At 42.3% G+C, this 25,749-nt stretch overlaps 1 protein-coding gene across 4 annotated transcripts in view; it reads right to left on the minus strand.

Annotated features, from left to right (window-relative positions):
• LOC128702111 (lethal (3) L1231) overlaps positions 1–25,749 on the minus strand; it is a 68,052-nt gene that overhangs the window by 19,829 nt on the left and 22,474 nt on the right. For 3 of the 4 annotated variants that reach the window (XM_070091767.1, XM_070091766.1, XM_070091764.1), the window contains one exon: positions 9,442–9,663. In XM_070091767.1, the coding sequence (XP_069947868.1) occupies positions 9,442–9,663 (222 nt within the window). The remainder of the gene's footprint in view (positions 1–9,441; positions 9,664–25,749) is intronic. The other variant, XM_070091765.1, reaches the window with a different exon arrangement.

Here is a 25,749-nt window from a genome sequence, read left to right on the forward strand (position 1 = left end):
AATACCTCATGGAATATGAAATCCTGTATAAATTCACTTGAATATTCTTCTCTTTTAAATGATTTATTATGAATAATGCACATTACAGAGAAAGAGCAACAACTGTTCAATGGTTACACATTTAAGCGGACAATGCTGGTGTTCTTTAGATGCAGGGAAAAAGGAATCTTATTGGGCATTACAGTTGACTCTTGAACAACACAGGTTTGAACTGTGCAGGTCCACTTATATGTGGATTTTTTCAATAAATATATTGGAAATTTTGGAGAGAGATTTGACAACTTAAAAAAAAAAAAAGAGCAGATAAATCGCATAGCCTAGAAATAGAGAAAAAATTAGGAAAATGTTAGGTATGTCATTACTGCATAAAATATATGTAGATACTAGTCTATTTTATCATTTACTACCATAAAATATACATAAATCTATTGTAAAAAGTTATAATTCATCAAAAGTTATGTACACAAACACATCATAGATGGTGCCATTTACAACTGAGAGAAATGTAAACAAATGTAAGGATACAATATTAAATCATAACCATATAAAATTAACTGCAGTACATACTGTACTACTGTAGTAATGTCATAGCCGCCTCCTGTTTCTACTGTGGTGAGCTCAATTGCTGCCAATATCTGCTTGAAATGCCATGCAGTGCTAATCATCTCTCCAGTAAATTGCCTATCACAGCAAAAGGTGATCTCTCACAGTTCTTGCGTATTTTTTACGGTGTTTAGTGCGACCTTTTAGCTTTGATATACCTTTGATGAATTTCAAGTCTTTCTACTCCCAGAGCCCAGCCATGGGCCAGGTTCATCTGGTGCTAGTCTGATCAACCAGGTTGTTGCTGCTGCAGACCTGCAGCCCCACATATCCATCACAGCCTGGTTGATCTGGTACCTAGTGAAGATACTTGTCCAGCTTCCACTTGAAGACTTCTACACTTGTTCCAGCAGTGTTTCTGATATCTTCAGGTTAGATGTTGAATAATCTGATGCCATGGACGTTGATACAGTGTTCTCTTATTGTGCCTACCGTACCTTTGCTTTTCACTGGGTTTATTTTGCACTTCCTTCCACATCTCTCACTCCAGTATACTCTCATGGTAGTGTGCAGATTTTGGACCAGGCCCTTGAGTCCTTTCAAGGTATATATTATCAAGTAACTCTCTCTCCTCTGCTCCAGTGAGTACATATTTAAGACTAAGGCATTCCCAGTAATTTAAACACTTTACTGGCTCTATGTGGGCCATTAGTGATCTCTATATCTGTTCCAACTCTGAGTCTAATATTCCTTAAATTGTCATTATATAACAACTTAAAGCAAAGGAAAGTGAAGAATCTAAAGCTCCAGAATTTAATACTAGCAAGAGATGGCTTGATAATTTTAGAAAGAGGTTTGGCTTAAAAAATGTCAAGATAACAGGAGAAGCAGCTTCTGCCAAGATGGACCTTTCTATGATATGGGTACTGAAACTAAAGTAAATGGTGGAAGGAGGATTGGTACCATACAGAAACATTTTTAAAGAAAAAAAAAAGCAAAAAAGTCAGACAGAAATCACGATATATTTCTGTAAAGTTACAGTGTTTGCCTGCCTCCCCTTCCACTTCCTCTGCCTGTGCCACCCCTAAGACAGCAAGACCAGCCTGCCTCCCCTTCCACCTCCTCTGCCTGTGCCACCCCTAAGACAGCAAGACCAGCCTGCCTCCCCTTCCACCTCCTCTGCCTGTGCCACCCCTAAGACAGCAAGACCAACCACTCCTCTTTCTCCTCCTCCTCAGCCTACTCAACATGAAGACAACAAGGATAAAGACCTTTATGATCAACTTCCACTTAATGAACAGTACATAATCATTATGCACACAGTTAAACTTATGTGCTGTGTATGTGTGTCTCCATGTGAAAATCTAATAATTGTACAGCAAGAACTGCATGGGGCGTTTTTGTGTCATCACCACCACCACCACCACTGCCTAAGTATTCATGGTGTAGAACACAGTGCACAAAGACTTGTATGAAAGTTGACTGCCTATCCTTACACAGGCATAAGGTGGGTGATATTTAATATAAAATTAATATGGGGTTAGTTTTCTTACTGTTTTATAACTTCACTTTCAGTATGCCTCTCTCTCTCTCTCTCTCTTCTAACTGGAGGAACTGCCTATCAGCCTATCAAAACAGGTTTTTTTTTTTTTTAAATGTAACAATGTTTCCAATACAGTGGAACCCCGGTTTTCGTGACTAATCTGTTCTAAAAAGTCTGATGAAAACTGAAACAATATTTCCCATAAGAAATAATGTAAATCCAATTAACCCATTCCAGACACCCAAAAATATTAACAAAAAAATACATTTTATAGAGAATAACTATAATTTTACATACAGAAAACAATGAGATACAAATATAAATGACTAATGAAATGGATAAATGAACATTTAACACCACTTTTACCTTTACTGAAGACTCTTGTTGGCATATGGAAGATGGCGAGGAGGGGAGAGGGAGGAGGAGAGGTTACTGTTTGGAAGAGAAATCCCCCCTTCATAAGGACTTCAGGTATCAAGGCCCTATCCAGGGTTACTTCCCTTCTTTGTCTTTTACTGGCATTAGGACCAGCTTGAGTTGCTGTACCCCTGTTGCACAAAAAATCTGTCCAGAGAGGTCTGTTTCTGGCATCTCTAAGATTTGCCTAAAATGGGACAAAGCATTGTCATTGAACATGTTGCAGACATGCTTGCAACAGCTTTGTTAGGGTGACATTTCTCCACAAAACTTTGCAATTCATTCCACTTTGCACACATGTCCTTAATCACTGAAGAAGGCATATTCTCCCCTCTCTCTTCCTCCTCCTATGAAGCAATTTCCTCAGCTGCGGTCTGTTGCTGTTCCAGTCGAAGGTCTTGCAGCTCTTTCAGTGGTTAGCTCTTCCTTGTGGTTGTCCACCAACTCTTCCACATCCTGGCAATTCACATCTAACCCCACAGACTTCCCCAAAGACACAATAGATTCCACAACAGGCGTAGGGTAATCAGGGTCAGCCTCAAACCCTTCAAAATCCTTCTCGAAGACACATTCTGGCCACAATTTTCTCCAAGCCTTATTGAAACAGTGCTTTGGTGTACAGTTTTTTGAAGTTTGAAATGACCAGGTGGTCCATGGACTGGATGAGAGGAGCGGTATTAGGAGGCAAGAACTTCACTGTGATGAAACTATCCTCCTCCAACAAATGGTCTTCCAAGTCTGGAGGATGAGCAGGAGCATTGTCCTTTACCAGGAGGCACTTTTGTGGCAAATGATTTTCCAGGAAGGATTTCTTCACACTTGGGCTAAACACTTCACTGACCCACTCAATGAAAATTTGCCTCGTGACCCATGCCTCGTGACCCATGCCTCGTGACCCATGCCTCGTGACCCATGCCTCGTGACCCATGCCTCGTGACCCATGCCTCGTGACCCATGCCTCGTGACCCATGCCTCGAGACCCATGCCTTACTGTTAGCCTTCCACATCACACACAGTTTACTCTTGATGAAATTGTTTTTCTTGAACACTATGGGATTTTCAGAGTGATACACCAGTAGAGGCTTTGCGTGGGCACTTGAGTGGCCGAGTCACACAGACGCGTTTGGTATGAACCATTTTGAACTCTGTGAAAACCGAGCGGATGTAGGAAAACTAGGACAAAATTTCAACGAAAAAAGTTGTCGAAAACCAAATCCTACAAAAACTGGGGCATATGAAAACCGAGATTCCACTGTACTGTATTATGTAGTATATGACTGTAATACTGTATGCCTGACGTGTTAAAAAAAAACAGTAAGACAATACTGATGTAGGTAGTGACAGACGATTCATCTTGTAAACCGAAAACATAAACTTATGGTATCGATAAATACAATACAGTACTGTATATGTATCCTCTCTTCCTAATGATTTTTCTTAATACCATTTTCTTTTCTCAAGCTTATTGTAAAAATACAGTACAATGGACCCTCGGATAACGATGTTAATCCGTTCCTGAGAGCGCATCGTTAGACGAAATTATCGTTAGCCAAATTAATTTTCCCGTAAGAAATAATGGAAATCTAATTATTCCATTCCAGACAGCCAAAAGTTTTTTTTTTTTTTTTCAACAAGTCGGCCGTCTCCCACCGAGGCATGGTGACCCAAAAAACAAAGAAAATCCCCAAAAAGAAAATACTTTCATCATTCAACACTTTCACCACACTCACACATTATCACTGCTTTTGCAGAGGTGCTCAGAATACAACAGTTTAGAAGCATATACGTATAAAGATACACAACATATCCCTCCAAACTGCCAATATCCCAAACCCCTCCTTTAAAGTGCAGGCATTGTACTTCCCATTTCCAGGACTCAAGTCCGACTATATGAAAATAACCGGTTTCCCTGAATCCTTTCACTAAATATTACCCTGCTCACACTCCAACAGATCGTCAGGTCCCAAGTATCATTCGTCTCCATTCACTCCTATCTAACACGCTCATGCCCGCTTGCTGGAAGTCCAAGCCCCTTGCCCACAAACCCTCCTTTACCCCCTCTTTCCAACCCTTTCGAGGACGACCCCTACCCCTCCTTCCTTCCCCTATAGATTTATATGCTTTCCATGTCATTCTACTTTGATCCATTCTCTCTAAATGACCAAACCACCTCAACAACCCCTCTTCTGCCCTCTGACTAATGCTTTTATTAACTCCACACCTTCTCCTAATTTCCACACTCCGAATTTTCTGCATAATATTTACACCACACATTCCCCTTTGACAGGACATCTCCACTGCCTCCAACCGTCTCCTCGCTGCTGCATTTACCACCCAAGCTTCACATCCATATAAGAGTGTTGGTATTACTATACTTTCGTACATTCCCTTCTTTGCCTCCATAGATAACGTTTTATGACTCCACATATACCTCAACGCACCACTCACCTTTTTTCCCTCATCAATTCTATGATTAACCTCATCCTTCATAAACCCATCCGCCGACACGTCAACTCCCAAGTATCTGAAAACATTCACTTCTTCCATACTCCTCCTCCCCAATTTGATATCCAATTTTTCTTTATCTAAATCATTTGATACCCTCATCACCTTACTCTTTTCTATGTTCACTTTCAACTTTCTATCTTTACACACATTCTCAAACTCATCCACTAACCTTTGCAATTTTTCTTTAGAATCTCCCATAAGCACAGTATCATCAGCAAAAAGTAACTGTCAGTTCCCATTTTGAATTTGATTCCCCATAATTTAATCCCACCCCTCTCCCGAACACCCTAGCATTTACTTCTTTTACAACCTCATCTATAAATATATTAAACAACCATGGTGACATTACACATCCCTGTCTAAGACCTACCTTTACCGGGAAGTATTCTCCCTCTCTTCTACATACCCTAACCTGAGCCTCACTATCCTCATAAAAGCTCTTTACAGCATTTAGTAACTTACCACCTATTCCATATACTTGCAACATCTGCCACATTGCTCCTCTATCCACTCTATCATATGCCTTTTCTAAATCCATAAATGCAATAAAAACTTCCCTACCTTTATCTAAATACTGTTCACATATATGCTTCAATGTAAACACTTGATCTACACATCCCCTACCCACTCTGAAGCCTCCCTGCTCATCCGCAATCCTACATTCTGTCTTACCTCTAATTCTTTCAATTATAACCCTACCGTACACTTTTCTTGGTATACTCAGTAAACCTATTCCTCTATAATTTTTACAATCTCTTTTGTCCCCTTTCCCTTTATATAAAGGGACTATACATGCTCTCTGCCAATCCCTAGGTACCTTCCCCTCTTTCATACATTTATTAAACAAAAGTACCAACCACTCCAACACTATATCCCCCCCTGCTTTTAACATTTCTGTCATGATCCCATCAGTTCCAGCTGCTTTACCCCCTTTCATTTTACGTAATGCCTCACGTACCTCCCCCACACTTACATTCTGCTCTTCTTCACTCCTAAAAGATGGTATACCTCCCTGGCCAGTGCATGAAATTACCGCCTCCCTTTCTTCCTCAACATTTAAAAATTCCTCAAAATATTCTCGCCATCTACCTAATACCTCCCTCTCCCCATCTACTAACTCCCCTACTCTGTTTTTAACTGACAAATCCATACTTTCCCTAGGCTTTCTTAACTTGTTTAACTCGCTCTTAAATGGTCCAAACGTATATATACATTTTTTCAACATCTGAAAGTATGTAAAAAAATGCAGAGCTTTTTTGTTTTACATTTGAAAATGTGTAAAAAAAAACTTTTATCTACTTTTTTTTTTGTTATATTTGAAAATATGTAAAAAAAGGTAGATCTACTTTTGTAGCACTACGAATTTGAACGTCGATCTATTTGGACCGTTTAAGGGTTAAAAAATATAATTTTTTTTTTATGAAATATACATTTCCCTACAAAGAAAACAATGAGACATGTACAATAACTATATACAGTGGACCCCCGGCATACGATGGCATCAGCATATATTAAATCTGGCATACGATACATTTTAACACAAAAATTTTGCCTCGCCACATGTTAAAAAACCCGCCACACACGATTCGTCCGGGACACATCCCACAGGTGTCCTCAGCTGCCCTGTGAGTGCCAGTGTTTACAAGCCAGCCAGTGCGGTCACATCCACGCATACAATTGGTACATTTCATATTATCACAGCGTTTTTAGTGATTGTACCTGCAAAATAAGTCACCATGGGCCCCAAGAAAGCTTCTAGTGCCAACCGTGCAGTAAAAAAGGTGAAAATTACTATGGAAATGAAGAAAGAGATAATTGCTAAGTACGAAAGTGGGGTGAGTGTCTCGGAGCTGGCCAGGTTGTATACCAAACCCCAATCAACCATCGCTACTATTGTGGCCAACAAAACGGCAATCAAGGAAGCTGTTCTTGCAAAAGGTGCTAGTTTGTTTTCGAAACAGAGATTGCAAGTACTCGAAGATGTTGAGAGACTGTTATTGGTGTGGATAAACAAAAAACAGATAGCAGGAGATACCATCTCTTAAGCAATCATATGTAAAAACGGTGGGAAATATGTACTATCGTACCACGGTCAGCTGTTGCTGCACCGTCAGCTGTTGCTGCACCACAGTCAGCTGTTGCTGTACCACAGTCAGCTGTTGCTGCACCACAGTCAGCTGTTGCTGCACCACAGTCAGCTGTTGCTGCACCACGGTCAGCTGCTGCTGAACCACGGTCAGCTGCTGCTGAACCACGGTCAGCTGCTTCTGCACCAAAGTCAACTGTTGCTGCATCATGGTCAGCTGTTGCTGCACTAGTCAGCTGTTGCTGCACTAGTCAGCTGTTGCTGCACCATGGTCAGCTGTTGCTACACCAGTCAGCTGTTGCTGAACCACCGTGAGCTGCTTTTGCACCACGGTCAGCTGCTGCTGCACCACAGTCAGCTGCTGCTGCACCACAGTCAGCTGCTGCTGCACCACAGTCAGCTGCTGCTGCACCAGTCAGCTGCTGCTGCACCACGGTCAGCTGTTGCTGCACCACGTTCAGCTGTTGCTGCACCAGTCAGCTGTTGCTGAACCACGGTGAGCTGCTGTTGCACCATGGTCAGCTGCTGCTGCACCACAGTCAGCTGCTGCTACACCATCATCTGTTGCTGCACCACGGTCAGCTGTTGCTGCACCAGTCAGCTGCTGCTGAACCACGGTGAGCTGCTGTTGCACCATGGTCAGCTGCTGTTGCACCAGTCAGCTGCTGCTGCACCACAGTCAGCTGCTGCTGCACCACAGTCAGCTGTTGCTGCACCACAGTCAGCTGTTGCTGCACCACGGTCAGCTGTTGCTGCACCACGGTCAGCTGTTGCTGCACCACGGTCAGCTGTTGCTGCACCACGGTCAGCTGGTCCTAGTGGCATTAAAAGAAGTGAAGTAACCCCGGAAAAGGACGTGCTACCTAAAGTCCTAATGGAAGGGGATTCCCCTTCTAAACATTAACAACTTCCACACCCTCCCCTCCTCCCATCCCATCAATCATCACCAGATCTTCAATAAAGGTGTCAGTTTGTGTGTATTAAAATTAATATTTCATGTGGTAAAAAAATTTGTCTTTCATACTTTGTGGTGTCTTGCACGGATTAATTTGATTTCCATTATTTCTTATGGGGAAAATTAATTCGCCTTACGATAATTTCGGCATACGATGAGCTCTCAGGAACGGATTAATATCGTATGCCAGGGTCCACTGTAAATAAATGTTAAAATGACACTTATCTTTATTGAAGAGTATTGATGAGCGATGAGACAGTTTTTCTTGAACACTCTGGGATTTTCAGAGTTATACATGAGTAAAGGCTTCACTTTGCAATCCCCACTAGCATTACAACAAAACAAGAAAGTTAGCCTGTCTTTCACAGGCTTGTGTCCTGGGAGTGCCTTTTCCTCCTGAGTAATGTAGGTCCTGTTTGGCATTTTCTTCCAGAACAGGCCTGTTTCGTCACAATTGAACACTTGTTGGGGTTGGAATTTTTCAGCTTCACCATGCCTTATCTCACTGTGTATGCCACAACGATTCTTAAATCTCTCAAACCAACCTTTGCTGGCCTTAAATGCACCAATATGAGCACTAGTTCCAAGCATTTTTTCCTGTTCACCTGGGTGTTAGTCGACTGGTGTGGGTCGCATCCTGGGGGACAATACATGTATTAAGGACCCCAATGGAAATAAGTTAGACAGTCCTCGATGACTCATCCTGGGTGGCTAACAATCTGGGGTTGTTTCTCGTTAAGCCACACCAACAACAGTCTCTCCACATCTTCGAGTAATACAGCTAACGGTGGTGCAGCAACAGTTGACGGTGGTGCAGCAGCAGCTGACTGTGGTATGACAGTATTTAAATAGTATTTCTCACCCTTTTTACTACAGGGTTGGCACTAGCTTCCTTTGCACCCAAGGTGGCTTATCTAGCAGTTACAAGCACTATAAACAATGGAATAATACAAAATGTATCGAATATATGCATGAAACCGGCCACCCTGGCTTGTAAACAATGACGGCAGGGCAGCTGAAGCACTCAGGCTGGACAGACAGGTTCGGGACGAATCACTTTGGGCAAGTTTTTTTATCGTTAGCCAGACCAAAATTTTTACGCTCAAAGGCTTCGTTGGGCGGTTTTAACGTTGTGTGATGCGTTTGTTAGCCGAGGGTCCACTGTATGTAATACACACATAACATACAAAATATGTGTTAATCAATTGTTTATGTTATCAGTAAAGCTTCCAGTCAACATAGGATATTAGCAATTACGTTTGTGGGGAGTCAAAAGTTATACAAGGCTTTTCGAGTATATGGGGGGTCGATGCCCCTAAGCCCTGTGTTGTTCAAGGGTCAATTGTACTTCACTAGAGAAATTATGTGATGAAACTTACGTCAACTTACCTAAGGGAAAGAGATCGGAGTTATAAGCGTAATATTTTTCCCGTAGCGTGTGGACCCGTAAGAGAGGCTCGGGAAGAGTGGCAGCAGTAGTCCTGGTGATGGTAGATGGTGGAAGCCTCCTTGGAAGTAAGGTGACTACTCGGGTTTGATGGGTGGCCACTGAGGGAAGGTAGGTGGCGGGGGCCATGACTAGACTCCTACCAAGGGAGGCTGATGATGCTGCTTATGGAAAAAATTAAAAGGAAATACTGAAATTTGTGTCTGGTAACTGATAAGTTGAGAAAGTGTGTTAGCCCATATGCAAAGTACAAGTTCGGCTAACAGGTTTTTCTAGAATCCCTTCATAAATGTTAACTTGCTCACACACTAACATAATGTCAACTCATGAAAACCACTTGCCTCCACTCACTCCTAACACACACACACACGTGCATGCACACGCACGCACACGTGCGCACACACGCACGCACACGTGCACGCACATGCACTGAGTCTCGACCCCTGCAACCACAATTAGGTGAGTACATGCACACACACGTCCTGCCAACTGTAACGCAAGGAGGTCCTCTCTCAGTGTGAGTAAGGAATAGGATAATTCTTCATTATTTTATTAACACATCGGCCAATTCCCACCAAGGCAGGATGGTCGGAAAAATAAAAACTTTCATCATCATTCACTCCATCACTGTCTTGCCAGAGGGGTGCTTTACACTACAGTTATAAAACTGCAACATTAACACCCCTCCTTCAGAGTGCAGACACTGTACTTCCCATCTCCAGGACTCAAGTCCGGCCTGCCGGTGTCCCTGAATCCCTTCATAAATGTTACTTTGCTCACACTCCAACAGCACGTCAAATATTAAAAACCCTTTGTCTCCATTCACTCTTATCAATTACGCTAATGCACGCTTGCTGGAAGTCCAAGCCCCTCGCACACAAAACCTCCTTTACCCCCTCCCTCCAACCCTTCCTAGGCCGACCCCTACCCAAACTTCCCTCCACTACAGATTTATACACTCTCGAAGTCATTCTGTTTTGTTCCATTCTCTCTACATGTCCGAACCACCTCAACAACCCCTCCTCAGCCCTCTGGATAATAGTTTTCATAATCCCACACCTTCTACTAATTTCCGAACTACGAATTCTCTGCATTATATTCACACCACACATTGCCCTCAGACATGACATCTCCACTCCCTTCAGCCTTCTCCTCATTGCAACATTCATCACACATGCTTCACACCCATACAAGAGTGTTGGTACAACTATACTCTCATACATTCCCCTTTTTGCTTCCACGGACAAAGTTCTTTGTCTCCACAGACTCCTAAGTGCACCACTCACCCTTTTCCCCTCGTCAATTCTGTGATTCACCTCATCTTTCATAGACCCATCTGCTGACATGTCCACTCCAAAATATCTGAATACATTCACCTCCTCCATACTCTTTCTCTCCAATCTGATATCCAGTCTTTCATCACCTAATCTTTTTATCCTCATAACCTTACTCTTTCCTATATTCACTTTTAATTTTCTTCTTTTACATACCCTACCAAATTCATCCACCAACCTCTGCAACTTCTCTTCAGAATCTCCCAAAAGCACAGTGTCATCAACAAAGAACTGTGACAACTCCTACTTTGTGTTTGATTCTTTATTTTTTAACACCACACCTCTTGCCAAGACCCTAGCATTCACTTCTCTTACAACCCCATCTATAAATACATTGAACAACCATGGTGACATCACACATCCTTGTCTAAGGCCTACTTTTACTGGGAAATAATCTCCCTCTCTCTCCTACATACTCTAACCTGAGCCTCACTATCCTCGTAAAAACTCTTCCCTGCTTTCAGTAACCTACCTCCTATACCATACACCTGCAACATCTGCCACACTGCCCCCCTATCCACCCTGTCATATGCCTTTTCTAAATCCATAAATGCCACAAAAACCTCTTTACCCTTATCTAAATTCTGTTCACCTATATGTTTCACTGTAAACACTTGGTCTCCACACCTACCTTTCCTAAAGCCTCCTTGTTCATCTGCTATCCTACTCTCTGCCTTACTCTTAATTCTTTCAATAATAACTCTACCATGCACTTTACCAGGTATACTCAACAGACTTATTCCCCTATAATTTTTGTACTCTCTTTTATCCCCTATACCTTTATACAAAGGAACTATGCATGCTCTCTGCCAATCCCTAGGTACCTTACCCTCTTCCATACATTTATTAAATAATAGCATCAACCACTCCAAAACTATATCCCCTCCTGCTTTTAACATTTCTATCTTTATCCCATCAATCCCAGCTGCCTTACCCCCTTTCATTCTAACCACTGCCTCACAAACTTTCCCCACACTCACAACTGGCTCTTCCTCACTCCTACAAGATGCTATTCCTCCTTGCCCTATACACGAATAGGATAGTAACCAGCAGTAATTGGTACTTAAATCCAGAAAGTGCAATAAGTGGAGAAGGTAGCATTACTAGGAAACAACTGGGACTACAAATTTGAGTCTGTAGGGTACAGAGTTTTAGGCCACAATAACAGTACACATACACAGGGACCTGTGAGCCTATATGACAGAGTGCATGTAACGGTTACTTTTCAACCATATACCAACTACCCCTCCCCCTAACCATCTCTCCCTCTCCCTTAACTATCTACCTCCTCTTCGCAACTCTCCCACCCCCCAACACACGAACACACACACACGAACACACCTTAAGGCACCCATTTCAAGCCGTCACTCTATCCCCTCCTCTCCTCCCCTTCCCCTTCACTCCCATCCCCCATCCTATCACTTTCTCTCTCTCTCTCTCACCCACCCACTACCAGGACCAACATAATCTCTCATTCTCCACCTCTCCATCACTCTGTCCTTCCCCTCCCCCCGTTTCTCTTTTTAGCACTCGGCCACTATCCCTATCTCATCCCCCATCCTATCACTTTCTCTCCCCCCCTCCACACATACACATATGCACACACCGTCTTAAGGCTCCCCTGTTTAAGCAGTCACTCTATCCCCCACTCTGCCCCTCCCACTTCCTCTAACCATCTCTCCCTCTCCCCTATCTAACCATCCTTCTCCCCCTCACTCCTCCACTCTTTTTCTCTTTCTAGCAATCAGCCACTCTATCCCTCTCCCCTCCCCCATCCTATCACTTTCTCTCTCTCCCCCTTCCATCATCCCTCTTCCCAGTCTTTCTCCCTCTAGCCTCTCCCACACTCCCTTTCTCCCTATACCATATTGCAACCCCTAAAACTCTCCTTGATGCTGACCCCCCTCCCACCCCATATCCTTCTTCTCCCTGCCCTGCCTCCCCTCCCTACAACACCCATCCTCACACAAACACCCACTCCGAAAATAAATAAGCATTGTTCTATGGTGCAATGGGGCAATCAAGAACAAGGCCGAGAGCCAAGGGTCTGACGGACGAATCTGGGAAGGAGGATTGGGAGGCAGAGCTCAAAAAAAGGGAGGAAGACTGGGGAAGGAAGCTAGAAGGGCTTGGAAGGAAGATGGAGGAGAGGTTAGCTGCAGAGAGCAGAAATTGGGAGCAACATGCCATAGTAGCAGAACCCAAGATACAGAGCTTAGAAGAGGAGCTGAGAAATCTGAAACAGCCTAGACAAAAAATAACAATACAGACATAGTATTGGGAATATCTACATCAGACACAGACAAAGGGACTGGAGGGAGCAAGGAAGCTATACTGTAGGCAAAGGTCCTGCCAGACCCACACGGGGCCAAGACAAAGACAGGGAGCACACTAGGATCAAATGAGAGGTCGGAAGACACTGAAGGAGCCAGCACATAAGCAGGGACTCTACCAGACACTTGTAGGGGCCAGGAACAGATGAGCAGGAAAGACAAACCAATGAGCATAGGGGTCTCAGCTAGGGTAGGGACTGAAGGAAGGAACACTCCAAGGGAAGGAACTAAAACACCTCAGAGGATGCAATGGGAGAGACAGTGGTAGGAAGAAAGGGAAAGATCAGTTTTTGTCTATGGGCTCCAGGAAGCCGAAGGAGAAACCTATGATGAAAGAAAACAGGAGGAGAAAAAAGCGATTGAGGGAATCATGAAGGCGATAGGCGAGGGCGACATGACCCAGGTCACAAATTTTTGGAGAATTAGGTGGTTCGCAAGGAGAAGGAAACAGCTTTTCAAAGTAATTTTCAAGGCAGAATCAACTCGAACCATGATCCTGCAGGAGAAAGCACGGCTGAGAGAGAGAAACTGGAGTTCCAGAGTGTGTACCTCGATTGAGACAGAACACAAGAGGAAAGGATGATACTGAAAGAGAGAGTGCAAAAACAAAAGGAGGAATGGGAGGAAATGACAAAGAAAAGCAGAATAACCCAGGCACAGGTGGAAGGGCAAACACATCCCCCAGAAACACCCGCAGAAGGACTCCAACCACGACAACCCGAAGGCAACTGAACAATCTAAACCAACAATCACACACTGATCCCTCTGTCCCCACCCCGACACCACAAACCCTACCCCTACAGCAACCCCCTATGGGAACTCTGCCCTCACCCCCACTGCAACCCCCCATAGGCCCCCCACAGGGCTCCTGCTCTCCCAACCCCAATATTCCCCCAGGACCACAGTTTAAGAACAGAAGTTGAAGGTTTGGTACATGAATGCGGATGGCTTAACGAATAAATATGAGGAGAGGCATGAAAGAATCAATGAGAAGTCCCCAGACATCATAGCAGTTACAGAAACGAAACTCACTGAGACAATAACAGATGCAATCTTCCCACCAGGATATCAGATCATAAGGAAAGATAGAAGGGGCAGAGGGGGAGGAGGGGTTGCACTGCTCGTAAAAAACCGATGGAAATTCGAGAAAATGGGAGGCATGGACGAGATTGGAAAAAGGGACTACATAGTAGGTACACTTCAGTCTGGGGAGCACAGGTAGTCATTGCAGTGATGTATAATCTGCCACGGAACTGCAGGAGGCTAAGAGAGGAGTATGAAGAGAGCAACAGAGCAATGGTGGACACTGGCTGAGGTGGCAAGAAGAGCTCACTCGAGCAAAGTTACTGGTTATGGGCAATTTCAACCATAGGGAGATTGATTGGGAAAACCTGGAGCCACACGGGGGTCCTGAAACATGGAGAGCCAAGATGATGGATGTGGTACTGGAAAACCTCATGCACCAATGTTAAGGACACTACCAGTGAGAGGGAAGGATGAACCAGCAAGACTGGACCTTGTGTTCACCCTGGGCAGTTCAGACATTGAGAACATCACATATGAGAGTCCCCTAGGAGATAATGACCATGTGGTTCTGTGCTTTGAATACATAGTAGAATTACAAGTGGAGAGGGTAACAGGAACTGGTAGGACAGAGAACTGGTAGGAAAGTCAGTAAATGAAATGATGGAATATTTAACAAAAAAATGCAAGGAGGCAGAGGAAAGTTTTGTTCCCAAGGGCAACAGAAATAATGGGAAGACCAGAAAGAGCCCCTGGTTTACCTGACGGTGTAAGGAGGCAAAAATTAAGTGCAATAGAGAATGGAAAAAGTACAGAAGGCATAGAACACATGAAAATAGAGATTAGTTGCAGAGCCAGGAACGAGTATGCACGGGTAAGGAGGGAGGCCCAGCGACAGTATGAAAATAACGTAGCATCGAAAGTCAAGTCTGACCCAAAACTGTTGTATAGCCACATCAGGAGGAAGACAACAGTCAAAGACCAGGTGATCAGGCTGAGGACAGAAGGTGGGGAACTCACAAGAAATGATCAGGAGGTATGTGAGGAGCTAAACAGGAGATTTAATGAAGTATTTACAGTAGAGACAGGAAGGGCTCTGGGAAGACAGCACAGAGGGGAACATCAACAGAGAACATACCAACAAGTGTTGGATGACATACGAACAACGGAGGAGGAGGTGCAGAAGCTGCTAAGTGACCGTGATACCTCAAAGACGATGGGACCAGACAACATCTCCCCATGGGTCCTTAGAGAAGGAGCAGAGACGCTGTGCGTACCACTAACCACAATCAATACATCCCTTGAAACTGGGCAACTACCCGAGATATGGAAGACGACAAATGTAGTTCCCATTTTTAAGAAAGGAGATAGAAATGAGGCACTAAATTACAGACCAGTGTCTCTGACGTGTATAGTATGTAAAGTCATGGAGAAGATTTTCAGGAGGAGAGTGGTGGAGCACCTGGAACGGAACAAGATTATAAATGACAACCAGCATGGGTTCATGGAAGGCAAATCCTGTGTCACAAACCTTCTGGAATTTTATGACAAGGTAAGAGAAATAAGACACGAGAGAGAGGAGTGGGTGGATTGCATTTTCCTGGACTGCAGGAAGGCCTTCAACACAGTTCTTCACAAGAGATTAGTGCAGAATCTGGAGGATCAGGCGCGTATAACATGGAGGGCACTGTAATGTATCAGAGAATACATGACAAGGAGGCAACAACAAGTCATGGTACGTGAAGAGGTATCACAGTGGGCACCTATGATGAGCGGGGTCCCACAGGGGTCAGTTCTAGGACCAGTGATATTTTTGATATATGTGAATGACATGATGGAAGGAATAGACTCTGAAGTGTCCCTGTTCGCAGATGATGTGAAGTTGATGAGAAGAATTAAATCAGATGAGGATCAGGCAGGACTACAAAGAGACCTGGACAGACTGGACACGTGGTCCAGAAACTGGCTTCTCAAATTAAACCCTGCCAAATGCAAAGTCATGAAGATTGGGGAAGGGCAAAGAAGACTGCAGACAGAGTATAGGGTAGGTGGACAAAGACTGAAAACTTCACTCAAGGAGAAAGATCTTGGGGTGACCATAACTCCAAGCACGTCTCTGGAGGCACACATCAACCAGATAACTGCTACAGTATATGGGCGCCTGGCAAACCTGAGAATAGCGTTCCGATACCTTAATAAGGAATCGCTGAAGACACTGTACACTGTGTACATCAGGCCCATACTAGAGTATGCAGCACCAGTTTGGAACCCACACCTGGTCAAGCACATCAAGAAGCTAGAGAAAGTACAAAGGTTTGCAACAAGGCTAATTCCAGAGCTCAGGGGAATGTCCTATGATGAAAGGTTGAGGGAAATTGGACTGACGACACTGGAGGACAGAAAGGTCAGGGGAGACATGATAATGACATACAAGATACTGCTTGGAATAGATAAGGTGGACAGAGACAGGATGTTCCAGAGAGGGGACACAGAAACAAGGGGGTCACAATTGGAAGCTGAAGACTCAGATGAGTCACAGGGATGTTAGGAAGTCATAGAGTCGTCAGGAAGTGGAATAGCCTAGCAAGTGACGTAGTGGAAGCAGGAGCCATACATAGCTTTAAGATGAGATATGACAAAGCTCAGGAAGCTGAGAGAGGGAACCTAGTAGCGATCAGTGAAGAGGCGGGACCAGGAGCCGAGTCTCGACCCCTGCAACCACAATTGAGTACAATTAGGCGAGTACACATGCACGCACACACACACACATACACGCACATACACGCGCATACACACACACACACACACACACACACACACACGCACACACGTACACACACATACATACACACCTGCTAGATGTCCAAGCCCCTCACATACAAAACCTCCTTCACCCCCCTCCTTCCAACCTTTCTTAGGGTGGCCCCCTACCCCGCCTTCCCTCAACTACAGATTGATATACCCTCCAAGTCATCTTATTTTGCTCCATCCTCCCTAAATGTCCAAACCACCTCAACAACCCCTCAGCCCTCTGGATAGTAATTTTAGTAACCCTGCACCTCTTCCTTGTCTCCAAACTACAAATTCTCTACATACTATTTACATCACACATTGCCCTCAGGCACGACATCTCCACTACCACCAGCCACCTCCTCGCTGCAACATTCACAACTCAAGCTTCACATCCATAAAAGTGTTGGTACCACTTTACTCTCATATATATCCCTTACTGAATTCATGGATAACTTTCTTTGTCTCCACAGATGCCTCAATGAAACACTAAACTTTTTCTCCTTCAATTCTATGGTTCACCTTTTCTTCACAGACCCCTCCACCAACAAATCCACTCTCAAATATCTGAACACATTCACTTCCTCCACACTCCCTCCTTTCAGTTTGATATCCAATCTTCATTACCTAAATTTCTGTTACCTCATCACCTTGCTCTTTCCTATGCTTACTTTTAATTTTCTTCTTTTATATACCCTCCCTAATTCATCACCAACTTTGCAACTTCTCTTCAGAAAATCCCAAAAGCACAGCATTATCTGCAAAAAAGCAACTATGACAATTCCCACTGTATATTAGATTTCTAGATATATTTTAATCGCACACTTCTCCAACACCCTAAAATTCACTTCTTTTACAATCCCATCTATAAGTATGTTAACAACCATAGTGACATCATGCATCCCTAGATGTCTAAGGCCTACCTTTACCTCTCCTACATTTCCTAAACTGATATCACCCCACTATCCTCACAAAAACTTGTAACTGCTTTCAGTAACCTTCCATTTATTCTATACACTTGTAACATATGCCACACTGCTCCCTATCCACTTAATCACATGCCTTTTCCAAATCTATAAAGGCACTGAAAACTTCCTTACACTTGGCTTCAATGTAAACACTTGGTCTACACACCCCTACCCTTCCTATCCTCATAAATCTGTGATTCCACCCTTAATTCTTTCAATAACTACCATACACTAAAAAAAAAAAAAAAAAAAGGGGGGGGGGGCAAAATTTATAAAATGAAGAATATGAAAGAGCATTCCCTGATATTTACTATTCTTGTACTTTTTATTTATAATTTTACACTGTAATATGTTAATAAAAAAAATATGAATCCAACTAACACACATTAAATATATAACCCTTATCAACCTTTAAACTGAACATAGGAGGTCACTGTAGGATTATATAGAGCATGTAAAGCTGAATGTAATTCTGGAAAAGTAAGTAAAAAAGACACATTACTACTGTGTGTGTGTTTTTTTTTTTTTTTGCAGTGCACTATTATAAGACTAGTTAAGCAGTTACACAATCTCACATGGCATTTAAATATTGTATTCTAATATCACATTCTAATATCACATTGGGACTCAGTCTTAATCCTTACAAACGTGAAATCACCACAAGTCAACCAGTCAGCCATCAATGCAGCAAGATCCATGCTAGAAGAATCCTCAACAATTGTCGTCACCATGAGAATTCTGCTTGGAACACCTTTGAGGCCAAATACCACTGTTATAGTTCTAGAGGTCAAAATGAAAAACCTAAAGAGGATGAAACTGAATATGCAATCTGGGCATCCATAATACCCCATGTCTTCTTGCCAAGTGCCTGATCCTGCTCAGGTTAGCTTATTTCTTGAGGTGTGCACCCTCATGCAATAGTCCAAAACTAGTAAATACAGTGAGCTCTTGAAGTTGATATTCCCAAATCACTTGATCTTGCTCTACAACAAGGACAATTATATCAGGCTACACTTCCATTTAGATATGACAGATTAGCATCTGCAAGGCAATACATAAAGCATTACTACTTGCATTCCTATCCTCAAGTAAGGCTTCTAGCAAATTAGCAGGAAACTTTTATTCAGAATGTCTCAAATACTGTATTGGTATTGATGATCATACATTTATTGAAGGAACCAAGCCAGAGGACATTTGGTAATCTTTTCATCCAGACCAGCTTTCCCTGAAGATCAAGAAAAGTCCCACTTGGACACCCCCTAAAAAGGAGAAGATAGTCTCAGCAATGCTTGAGAATTCCTCAGAAAAGGCCAGAGCTTGCCTCCTAGGGGTTGACCCTCAGATCATTCATACTGGTGCAGCCTTTCGCCTTGCTGCCCCTATCCTCACTGACCACAGGTGCATCTGTGACAGTGCAACGGCAGATCAATTCGGACTCCATAGTCTTATCTGCAACAGATCAGAGGAAAAGATTGCAAGACAAAGGTGTTAAAGATATCAAGAGAACCCTTTCCACAAACCAACACCCTGTACAAATGAAGCCCCAACTGTACAGATCTGATGGCAACCAAAAATGTGCAGATGAAGTCACCATGCAGATGGTGTGAAACTACACTTGTGCATCTACATTAGCCAACACCTGTCTCCAGGGTGCAATTCTACAAATGTTTTGCATGCTTGTGATCAATATGAAAATTATAAACAAAAAAGATCTTGAAGAGGAAGGTATGGCAAGACTGCAATAAAAAAAAACTGTGGGTGTCTGTACATGTATTAATATGGGTTAGTATGGTAAAATATGATAGGCAGGGCAATATATGAATGTACAGTAACCTATGTGACCCTGGTTACAACATACATATGAGCATAAATCATGAGGGGCTCAAATTAAGCGCTACAAGACTTAATTTGTAATGGAAACGCACCTTAGATCTTATGTACAAAATTTATGTCCAGCCAAAAAAAATCTATGTCCTTGATACAATAACACAGTATGTTTCTTATCATTCTGGAAATCACGGGGCTCAGAAGTATTTTCATTGAAACTGAATAATGATAAGAGAATTACTGCTTAAAAAGTTATCTAGATAGCAATGACAATGATACCAGTGGTGTTATATACAAAATATACTGATCTTAAAAAAAAAAAAAAAAAAAACTAATAAAAAATGAAGATAATGTGTATAATAAATATATCAGACTCAGGTTGGGGCACTGTAGATACTGCATCACTGGTGACCATCATGAATATTTCTGCAGGCCAGTAGTTTTGAAGATGGCAGTGACATTGATAGTAGTTGTGCTATGTACAAAATATGTTATGTTATAGCGAAGAAATTAACTAAAATGAAAATAAAATAAAATTCAATACACATCCAGAATGTTTCTAAAAACGATTCCAAAACTGTGGGCATTATCTCAAAAACACAACAACAAAATAAGGCATGCTCCCCAAACATTTCTACTCACTTTGTATTACTCTCTAATCTATTCATACCTCAATTTTGGTATCTGTGCATGGGATCAATAACAGATAATTATTTTAAACCTGTTGTTACTCAGCAAAAATCAGCTCTCAGAATAATCACTCATTCAGGCTCCAGGCAATACACATTCCTCTTATTCAAAAGTTTAAATATGCTTAACTAACAAAATATTCTGTGCACACTACCAGGACTGTCAACTCAAACATTACCCCAGAGCTTAAACTCTAAGATGACTCACGAAATTGTAATGACATGATTGCAAACAAACTACAGTACGGGTGGGGATTGAACTCATGGCTAGCGAGTCATAAAACTCCAGACTGGCACGTTAGCCACTAGGCCAGTTGGCTAATGCGCCAGTATGGAGTGTTATGACTCACTAGCCATGAGTTCAATCTCCTCCTGTACCATACTTTCCCAAACTCTATCTGGAGAGTTGCAACAGAACACATGGACACAATACAAGGAACATACAGTGGAACCTCTACTTGTTAGCGTGTCCACGTGTGAGTTTTTCCAAATACGAGCAGTCGATGGGTCAATTTTTTGCTTCCATACGCGAGCAGATCTCAAGGAAGGTTCCTCGACACTGGTGAGGGGTTCTTGCTCTTGATCTTGGGAATTGTATCTCATTTGTTTGTTGGACTATCTTATTGAAACTTGGGCAACGTATGATAGAAAGATGCTTCTTAACATACACCAAAAATGAAAGAAATCTAAGCATAAATAATGGAGTTCACTTCTCAGCAATTAGCCACCCCTTAGTGGTAATTTCGAATGGTTTTTATGGTTGCATTCTCGTTTTTTTTGGTTTCATTTGATAGAATGGAAGATATATTACAGAAATAGATATGATTTTGAATGCTTTCACGACGAAAAGTACCTTGAAATTGAGCTCAACGTAGGAGAAATGGTCCATTGCTTGGCTTTGTTTCAGAGTACACAATATGCATTCCAATATGCAGTCGTGAATGTGAGCAGGGTAATATTTAGTGAAGGGATTCAGGAAAACCGGTTATTTTTATATAGCCGGACTTGAGTCCTGGAAGTGGAAAGTACAATGCCTGCACTCTAAAGGAGGGGTTAGGGATATTGGCAGTTTAGAGGGATATGTTGTGTATGTTTATACATATATGCTTCTAAGCTGTTGTATTCTGGGTACCTCTGCAAAAACAGTGATTATGTGTGAGCGAGGTGAAAGTGTTGAATGATGATGAAAGTATTTTCTTTTTGGGGATTTTCTTTCTCTTTGGGTCACCCTGCCTCGGTGGGAGACGGCCAACTTGTTGAAAAAAAAAAATAGACGGCTTCAAAAGGCCGTCACTAGATGGCAGTGTTTACCACAACAAAGAGGGAGTGGTTGTGGCTGCCTCCACCTGTTACATACTGACATTTTATTCATTCTAGAGTATATATCATGTTTCTATGTTCTTTATATTGTTTGTTAAGTCATATTAGATGAACTCTGATAGATAAATAAGCCGTACAGATGATATTAGCGAAATTATTCATGAAGTATTTTGCCCGGTCTCCAGACAAACTCTTGTCCACCGCCGACATTGCCCATACCACTACATGAATGACATATTTTATTCATTTTAGAGTATATATCAGGTTTCTATGTTATTTATATTGTTTATTATGTCATATTAGATGAAGTGAGATAGATAAATAAGCCGTAGAGTTGATATTAGTGAAATTATTGAAGTACAGAATTCCATTGAAATGGATTAATTGCATTTCAATTAATTTAAATGAGAAAAATTGACTCTGCAAACGAGCAAATCCAATTGCGAGCAAGGTCATGGAACGGATTAAAGTTGCAAGTAGAGGTTCCACTGTATATATCTCTCTTGACATTTCACTACCGGAAAATGTCAAGTTTCCCATCTGCTAACATCTTTACTTATGTTAAAAGGCACCTATAAAATCCCACATAAATATTATAGTCATTAACTGTCTGTAAATTCCAATGCTTTGATGTCACTTACCTAAATTCAATTAAAAAAACATCAAATGAACCAATGTAAATTCTATGTAATTTTTTCATATTTGACCAATCTATCACTCACAACCTGTCTCACTGTACTTGTGATTGTAGTGACTTACACAAGATGTACTGATACTCAATGGCTTCAATAATATCCTAGGCTTAAATTTTAGTAGTATGCAAGTCTTATGATTAGTATGCCTGAAATACATTGCATAATTAGTGGCTTTCTTCTGTGCCTTCACATTTGTATCTAATTATGTATATTGCTAAAACTTCTTTATATGGCTCATAAGTAACAAAAACATTTAATTTTAATTCTTAATTTTTCAACTTACTTCAGGGACCACCAAACAGTGAAACATTTCAACTAATAACCAATGTGTATAGTGTCGATACGTATTTCAATACATGTACAAACCAACTGATGAATATTTTATTTTATTTTTTTTTTTAAACAAGTCGGCCGTCTCCCACCGAGGCAGGGTGACCCAAAAAAGAAAGAAAATCCCCAAAAAGAAAATGCTTTCATCATCATTCAACACTTTCACCACACTCACACATAATCACTGTTTTTGCAGAGGTGCTCAGAATACAACAGTTTAGAAGCGTATACGTATAAAAATACACAACATATCCCTCCAAACTGCCAATATCCCAAACTCCTCTTTTAAAGTGCAGGCATTGTACTTCCCATTTCCAGGACTCAAGTCCGACTATATGAAAATAACCGGTTTCCCTGAATCCCTTCACTAAATATTACCCTGCTCACACTCCAACAGATCGTCAGGTCCCAAGTACCATTCGTCTCCATTCACTCCTATCTAACACGCTCACGCACGCTTGCTGGAAGTCCAAGCCCCTTGCTCACAAAACCTCCTTTACCCCCTCTCTCTAACCCTTTCGAGGACGACCCCTACCTCGCCTTCCTTCCCCTATATATTTATATGCTTTCCATGTCATTCTACTTTGATCCATTCTCTCTAAATGACCAAATCACCTCAACAACCCCTCTTCTGCCCTCTGACTAATACTTTTATTAACTCCACACCTTTTCCTAATTTCCACACTCCGAATTTTCTGCATAATATTTACACCACACATTGCCCTTAGACAGGACACCTCCACTGCCTCCAACCGTCTCCTCGCTGCTGCATTTACCACCCAAGCTTCACATCCATATAAGAGTGTTGGTACTACTATACTTTCATACATTCCCTTCTTTGCCTCCATAGATAACGTTTTTTGACTCCACATATACCTCAATGCACCACTCACCTTTTTTCCCTCATCAATTCTATGATTAACCTCATCCTTCATAAATCCATCCGCCGACACGTCAACTCCCAAGTATCTGAAAACATTCACTTCTTCCATACTCCTCCTCCCCAATTTGATATCCAATTTTTCTTTATCTAAGTCATTTGAGGGTCCTCATCACCTTACTCTTTTCTATGTTCACTTTCAACTTTCTACCTTTACACACATTCCCAAACTCATCCACTAACCTTTGCAATTTTTCTTTAGAATCTCCCATAAGCACAGTATCATCAGCAAAAAGTAACTGTGTTAATTCCCATTTTGAATTTGATTCCCCATAATTTAGTCCCACCCCTCTCCCGAACACCCTAGCATTTACTTCTTTTACAACCCCATCTATAAATATATTAAACAACCATGGTGACATTACACATCCCTGTCTAAGACCTACTTTTACTGGGAAGTAGTCTCCCTCTCTTCTACACACCCTAACCTGAGCCTCACTATCCTCATAAAAACTCTTTACAGCATTTAGTAACTTACCACCTATTCCAAATACTTGCAACATCTGCCACATTGCTCCCCTATCCAGTCTATCATATGCCTCTTCTAAATCCATAAATGCAATAAAAACTTCCCTACCTTTATCTAAATACTGTTCACATATATGCTTCAATGTAAACACTTGATCTACACATCCCCTACCCACTCTGAAACCTCCTTGCTCATCCGCAATCCTACATTCTGTCTTACCTCTAATTCTTTCAATTATAACCCTACCGTACACTTTTCCTGGTATACTCAATAAACTTATTCCTCTATAATTTTTACAATCTCTTTTGTCCCCTTTCCCATTATATAAAGGGACTATACATGCTCTCTGCCAATCCCTAGGTACCTTCCCCTCTTTCATACATTTATTAACCCTTTCAGGGTCCGTCCCGTAGATCTACGGCTTCACGTTGAGTGTCCAAACCGAAGATCTACGCCAAAATTCTAGCGCTGTCAAATTTAGCGCGAAAGCACTCATAGGCCTACATGTGAGAGAATGGGTCTGTGTGGTGGGTGTGCGCCATAAACAAAAAATCTAGGCGCCCGCATAGCATTGTGGGAACGCCGGCTCAGTTACCCTTGTTCACCATGCCTCATCGCAAGTCAGCTCTCACTCCCTGGAAAATTGGGACTCTCCTCTTCCTATCTGATAGTTCTGACACTGATGGAAGTGGAAATGAAGACGAATTCTACGGCTTTGATCAGTTAGTGACCGAAAAGAATGACCAGGATATCGATAATAGTGCAGAAAACCCTGACGATCCTCAACCTTCTACCTCTGGTGTGAGCACTCGTGACTCACGGTCGGTTGTTCCTCAACGCAAGAGAAAACTAATATTTTCGCATGGCCAGGCCTCTGACTTCAGTAATGATGATGATAGTGACATGGATTGTGATTTTATTGCGCTCGACGATCATTTGAGTAGTGATAGTGAGGAATCATATTCACCAGTGAAGCGTCGGTATGTTCGCCGTCGCATGCGCTCGGGTAGTGTACCCTATGCTGTGCCAGGGGACGGAGTACATCCCGGAGTACATCCCGTGGCCCTACACCAGTTTTAGGTAGTGATAGTGAGGATGATGTGGCTACACTTGGCATGGATAGACCACAGGCATCAGTGGATGGTGGTAGTGGTGATGGTAGTGGCACCACCATGCGTGACTCACCAGCCCACGCTGGGACCCACGCTGCTGACTCATCAGTTCAAGGACAAAGCGGAGCGTCAGCCACCAGCCCACCACAACCACAACCCCCCGCACAACCAGCCTATGATGTCCAGTATCCACCAGCAAACCGTATGTGGGATTGGCAGCAAAATCCCAATTTTGTTCCCAAGCCTCACCACTTTGATGACTCTCAAAGTGGAATTCTACCTACATGTCCCCTTGGAACCACGGCCAATGAACTGGAATTCTTTGAATTATTCTTTGACCAGCCATTGATGGAAACTATTGTCAGGGAAAGTAATAAGTATTTTGAGTACGCCATGGCAAATACGATCATATCACCACAG

This window comes from Cherax quadricarinatus, chromosome 37 (assembly GCF_038502225.1).
Source record: "Cherax quadricarinatus isolate ZL_2023a chromosome 37, ASM3850222v1, whole genome shotgun sequence".
Classification (NCBI taxonomy): Eukaryota; Metazoa; Arthropoda; class Malacostraca; order Decapoda; family Parastacidae; genus Cherax; species Cherax quadricarinatus.